The sequence below is a fragment of the Tupaia chinensis genome, unplaced genomic scaffold (genome assembly GCF_000334495.1).
Source record: "Tupaia chinensis unplaced genomic scaffold, TupChi_1.0 Scaffold000360_1, whole genome shotgun sequence".
In the NCBI taxonomy this organism is placed as follows: domain Eukaryota; kingdom Metazoa; phylum Chordata; class Mammalia; order Scandentia; family Tupaiidae; genus Tupaia; species Tupaia belangeri.
This window is the reverse complement of record NW_006159856.1, coordinates 2,637,909-2,644,502: the sequence shown is the minus strand read 5'-3', so window position 1 is coordinate 2,644,502 and position 6,594 is coordinate 2,637,909. Positions and strand designations below refer to the sequence as shown.

General features: G+C 42.4%; 1 protein-coding gene across 1 annotated transcript in view; it reads right to left on the bottom strand.

Annotated features, from left to right (window-relative positions):
* HTT (huntingtin) overlaps positions 1-6,394 on the bottom strand; it is a gene marked incomplete at its 5' end in the record, with an annotated part of 208,048 nt that extends 201,654 nt beyond the window's left edge. Inside the window, 1 exon segment of the mRNA XM_027773593.1 lies at positions 6,335-6,394. Within this exon segment, the coding sequence (XP_027629394.1) occupies positions 6,335-6,394 (60 nt within the window).
* Positions 6,395-6,594: the final 200 nt, after the last annotated feature.

The following is a 6,594-nucleotide window of genomic DNA, read 5'->3' as shown; positions in this document are numbered from 1 at the left end:
GTTTTCTCTCTCTCTCTCTCTCTCTCTCTCTCTCTCTCTCTCTCTCTCTCTCTCTCTCTCTTTCCCGTTCCTTGATCAAAATAAAAAAGTAATATTACTAAATAAAATTTAAAAAAAAAAAGAAAGTCCCAAACTGTTTTTAAGAGTGGCCATACTGGGATCTTCAAAATATTAATGGAAAATTCATGTTGTAAAAAAAAACTCTGCATGGATTTCAAGAACTTTCTGTGCCAAAATAAACTTAATTATATTTTTCCATGACCTTTTTACAGTCCCCTCATATGGCCAGCAACAATGATTAAGTGAACCAGTTTCCCGGCATCCTCACCAGCATTTGTTATTGTCAAAGTGATCTTTAAAAACATATATTAAATCACTCATTTTACCACATAAATCTATATAGGTAATCAAGGTCCTATCTACAGTTGACCTCCAATTCTAACATCCCACCTCTCTAACCTCATCTCCTGTTTCGGCTCTTCATTCTGCTTCAGCCACTGATCTCCATCCCACTCCCTGAATATGGAAAGCATTCCTACCTTCTGTGCCTTCTGCTCCCTCCACCTGGACCTCCCTTCTTCTACATGTAAATATGGTTTATCGCTTTCCTCTTGCTTATGTCACCTTCTCAGTGCAGCTTTCCTTCATACCCTAGATACTGGGTCATCATGATGTATTTCTGTTTTTCTATGAAAAAATGCATCATGACTTCTGACAAACCAATAAAACTACACATGCATACTTTGCTCCAAGTCTGTTGTTTTTCTCCAGGGTGTTTATCTCCAATGATCTTGTTCACCACTATAATCCCAGAACCCAGAACAATGTCTGGCACACTACAGGTACCTGGGTGAAAGGGTCCTTCTAGATCATTCAGTCCAGTCCTCACATAAGTCCTCATTAACAGGAACTAGGAGCCCTGTGCATGCCCACCTCATTTACTTGTTAGAATTATGCCCTCTTTTGCAGCAAAAGAAATGTCTGATGAGGGCCATGTGGCATGGAGGTTAAGATGCTGGATCCCACACGGCAGACTGCGCAGTTCAAGTCACTGATCTGGCAGTTTGAAAATCACTCTGGTCATGTGTGTATGCAATCCCACCCAAAGTCCTGAGAGGAGATAGAAGGAAATGGGATTCTGGCATGGGTTATCTCCCAGGGGGTATTTCTCACATTCTCTCTCTCTGTCTGGCAAGCACATGTACCTTATAGCAAAAAAAAACTTAAAAAAAAAAAAAAAAGAAAAAAAGAAAAGAAAAGAAAGGAAAGAAATGCTTGATGGTCCAAGGACAGACAAGTCATCCTGCCTCAGATACACCCAGACATGTGTAAGCAACAGGTCTTCTATCCCAAATGCTTACATTTTGAGCTTCTCAAACTCTCATGTGCAAATAAATCATTCACAGAATTTTTTAAAATGCATACTCTGATTTGGTTGGTCTAAAATCAAGACTTTCATCTCAAGTTGTTACCATACTGTTGGCCCTGAGACTACACTGTGAGTAACAAAGATCTCATATGGTGCCTCTAACAGGTACTCTAGCTTCCAAGCTGATCCAATTTAACACAATATTAAATAGTGCCTTACAAGTATTTTTTGTTCCTTCTAGTTGTGTGAATAAGACTAAATGTCTTGGGACCAGCAGTGAGCGTAATGGCTATGTCACTGGACTCCCACATAGTCGACAGCGGTTCATGTCCCAGACCCGGTGGCTTAAAACTCACGCCGGGCATGTGTGCGTGTGTGCCCAAGATCCCGAGAGGAGAATGGAGGGTAGATTCATTCCAAGGTACTTTGCCAAGTAGGTGGCTCACTTAGACTGGAGATAATGGAGGTGGTGATTCTTAAGGCAGAGACAATATATCATTAGCACATTCCAAAGGCAAGAGGACAATGTGAAACCTTTGCCTTTACATCCCCAAGAATCCTTTTGTGAAAAGAAATTTTACAATATTACAGAGAATTAAAAAGAACATACATATTATCATGGAACAACATCTGTGATATGCTGCCAAGTGGGAAAAAAAATACACATATAGTGTGAACCCAATCATACCAACAAGAGACACATTTAAATGCTTGGATGTGCATTTAAAAATATGGGAGGGGGCCAATAGGTAGTATGGTGGTATGGTGGTTAAACCACCGGATTCCCAAATAGCTGACCAGGGGACTTGAAATCAAGCTGGGGGGACTAGCAGTTAGCATAATGGCTATGTCACTGGACTCCCATGTAGCCGACCGCAGTTCGCGTCCCAGATCCGGTGGCTTAAAACTCATGCCGGGCACGTGTGCGTGCGTGCCCAAGATCCCAAGAGGAGAGTGGAGGAGAAGGGATTGCGGCATGACCATCCCCCCTGGGGGGTGATTTCTCGCTTTCTATCTCTCTGTCTCTTTCTGTCTGTCTGGCAAGCGCACGGGCCCAATAGCAAAAACCTCTAAAAAAAAAAAGAAAATCAAGCTGGGAATGTGTGCATACGTGCCCCAAATCCTAAGAGAATGAAGAAGGTATTGCTGTTTGGGCATATCATCTGGGGGGGTGGTTTCTCACTTTCCCTCTCTCCATTCCTCTCTGATGAGCAAATGTACCCTACAGCAAATACAAATATATGTATGTGTGTGTGTATATACATATATGGGTGTGTGTATATATATCTATACACATATACATGTGTGTATACACATACACACACACACACATATATGGCAAAAGTAATACTTGTTTTTAGGAAACAGGACTGGAATAAAAGGAGGGCTTTGTTCATTATCTATGCCACTTGAAGATGTTTTCACAAATACAAGGAGACTTTAAAAGTTCATGGAAAAACAGCATTAAAGTATCTGTTTATTTCGGGGCAAAAAATTTTGAAATTTAAGCACAGACTTCATAATGCATATTTCCACGAACACTTAGAAAACGCCTCATACATGTGTAACTTTTATACTTTCTTAAACCAGATAATAAAAAGCAACAGCTTGTGGCAAGTCCACAAGCTAAGAAAAGTTTTTACATTTTTATATCGTTGACAAAAAAAAAGATTTTAAAAAATAGTATTTTGTAACAATGTAAAAATCATATGCAAAAGTAAAATTTCATTGTCTTGAGTAAGACTTCACTGGAACACAGCTACAATCATTAGTTTAAGTATTGTCTATGGCTGCTTTCATGGTACAATGGCAGAGCTGAACTGCTGCAACAGAGACACGCTCCCAAAGCCCACAATATTTACTATCCTCTTAGTTAGTAACAAACTTTTCCTGTGTAGTGGGTCTGAAGACTTAATGATCTTTTGGGTTTTTTTAGTTTTTCTGCTACAGAGCACATGCCATTGCCAGAGAGAAAGAGAGAAGGAAAGTGAGAACTCAGTCCAGGGGGCAATGGTCATGCCACCTCTTGGGATTTGGGGCACACACATACAAGTGCTGGTGTTTTTCCAAGCTGCCAAGTCTGGCACTTGAACCATGCAGTCGGTCATGTGGGATCTAGCTGCCTTAACAGCCTTTTCACCTGTTGGCCCTGAGACTGCAGGATTTTCTGGTATTTGTAGCTGAATACAACTCCATACTTCAGTTAAAGCTCACACATGGTTGTGGCACCACAATTCCACCCAACAGAGTAAGAGCCACAAAAATGTAACAGCTATTTTTCTAAGATGTTTTGACCCATCTTACTTTGAGAATAGAACTTTGCAAGTGAAGTATGTGACCGGAAATGCCAACCCAAACTTGTGAGCAGTGACACTGTTATGCAAAATTAATGAATACTCACTTTGTAAACAGCAAAATACATGCAAGTATATACATTTTATTTTAAATAACTATAATTTAGCAGGAACCAGCAGTTAGCGTAATGGCTATGTCACTGAACTCCCACGTAGTTGACCGCGGTTTGCATCCCAGACCCGGTGGCTTAAACTCACCCTGGGTGCTTGTGTATGCGTGCCCAAGATCCCGAGAGGAGAATGGAGGAGAAGAGATTGTGGCGTGACCATCCCCTCTAGGGGGTGATTTCTCGCTTTCTGTCTCTCTGTCTCTCTCTGTCTGTCTGTCGGGTGAGCGCACCCCCTATAGAAAAAAAAAAAAAAAAATCTCAAAAAAAATAAAATAAAATAACTATAATTTAGCTTAATGCAGTTGATTTCAGAACATGCTAAGAACCTCAAGAAGTTACTAAACTACTTTTGTTTTCAAATAACTTACGATTTACCTTAATAAGTGTTTAGATTATTCCAAAGGACATGTGGAAATATAGCAATACCTGCTCCAGGAGACAGTTACATAGACAAGAGAAAGAAGTATGAAGGAACTATTTCATTTATTATTTTCTTATAACTTTAGAACTTGTGTCAAATTTATTTTCTTTAGAGAATTATTTTATCTAATTTTATTTATTTATTATTTTTAATTTGACCAGAAAGAGTGAGAGAAAGAAAGAGAAACCAAGTCATCAGGTCCCAGTCTTGAATGGCAGCCAATCATGTGAGAGTTCAGCACCCTACCATCACACCACCTACTGGCCCCAGAATTTGTGTCATGTTAATGTATACTTACACAAAAATAATAGATTAAAATATTAAAACAAGACAATTGCACATTACCTTAAAATAAAGTTACAAAGCATAATCTATCCTACTTTGTCAAGCCAACTTTAGAAGGAATTCTGATATCAATATCTTGATAAATTCAGGTTCTGTCAAATCAGCATAAGGAACAGAAAGCATATTTTTAGAAACACCTGAAGCAGCCAGATAGTAGAATGGCCTTCCTCCCCATCCAAAGCTCTTAGTGTTTACTACTCAAGAGTCACACAATCTGTAATGTTCTGTGACACCTACCTCCTAGAGGGGTATTACAACAAAACTCTTAAATGATCTGGAATTACTTGCTGCAGAAATGCACTATTCTAAAAATTTTTTTATCTAAGTATTCGAATGAGTTTTCCACCTTTTAGAAGAGAAAAATGTATCCCTAAATTTCATTCTGACAAGCCAACAAATCCTCATTTGTAATGAAACTCTCAGGGTAAGGCAAAGGTCATATCAGAAACAAATAACAATGTAACAAGAAACATTACTAAAATTGAATGGAACTTATCAGACTTCTCAGTCTATTAAGATCTTTAAAGGGTTGCTCCCTGAAAGCTGTCCTTATTAAAAGCCATCCTGTACATGTCCAGATCCCAAGTAGAAAGCCCAGAGGTGACACAAAGGCCTGAACTGCAGCAGGGCCCTTTCAAACTGGCTGAACACTCAGAATATAAAGACCAAGTCAAAGTTCTAAAATTTTTCTAGGGGAGGGTAATACGGTCTTTTTTGTTTCAAAAATTCTCTCCTGGCACAAGCAAGAGACCTCAGGCTTCCAAAGAGTGAAAATATGTCAGTAGGACAAGAACTCTTGCTAGCACTCCTGAGATGTCCATTGGGTCTGCAGACAACCAACGTTCTATCAAGACCGACTGCGATTCCATGAAATGTAATACCTCATTCAACCCACCTCAGTTGGCCTCTCTGTCAGCACTGTGTTTTATTTACAAGAGAAAATAGGCAATAAACTTCACTCAATACTTTCTAATGTTTAAGTCAATTTTATAATTTCTTGCTTGTGAATAATCACTAAGTAGCTCACCACTTACTGCACAACCACAACAAATACATGCAGCCCAAGCTGAGCTTAGATAAGAGGGTTTCTTAGACGATGCTTAAAACCTTGTTAGTACCACTGCGATCATGAACTAAATGAAATGTCTTTTGAGAACGCAGGAAAGTCCCAAGTCACAGGATGTTTTAAGTGCCACTTAGAAAAAGTATCTCCTATTGGACGCGTCCTCACTCCCCCGCCCCCCCCAACCCCCCCTGCCGAGACGTCCTAAAAGCATTATGTCATCCACTATCCCCACATCTCTCCAGCTCCAATTCCAGGCTCCTCTGGAGGAGCCTGCGCCCCCAGCTTTCCTCCCTTTCTGGGCGAACAGGGAAGGGAAATGGTCTCGACTCCTCCAAGTTATCTCCACAACAGTTAAGAGCACCCTCCGCCACGGTTTCTTGTAAATAAAAGGAAACAAGTTCTCTCCCTAACTCTTCGCATCTCGGGAAGGGCAAAAAACTGGGGCCGTGGTTCCGCTCGGTGAATTCAGGACAAGAGCCAACGAGGCCATGCCTCCCCTCGTAAGGACAGTGGAGACCCAGGCGAGAGGGCGGCCAAGGTGTCTCCTCCCAGGTCGGGAGTTGCTGGGTCCCCTGTGCCTGCGGTGCCGGGGGCTCGCGTTGCTGGCCGCAGGCTGTGAGGTCGCCAGGGGCCCTCCCGGACAGGGAGCTGCGACGAGCCTAAACTCACGGTCGGTGCAGTGGCTCCTCAGCCACGGACGGGCCGGGCGGCGGTGGCGGGGGTGGCGGCCTCCCGCCCCGCAGGACAGCCCCCAGAGGCCTCAGACCGGCTCCTGGCGACACGGCACAGCTCAGCAGCTGGGCAATGAATGGAGCTCCGCGCCGCGGGCAAAAGCGGAACCGAGGCGCACAGCCATCTTGGATCCCTCCCGGCAGCCCACACGGAGCCCTGCGTGTAGCGTCGCTCCCCGGCGGAGGCGGGGCCACGCC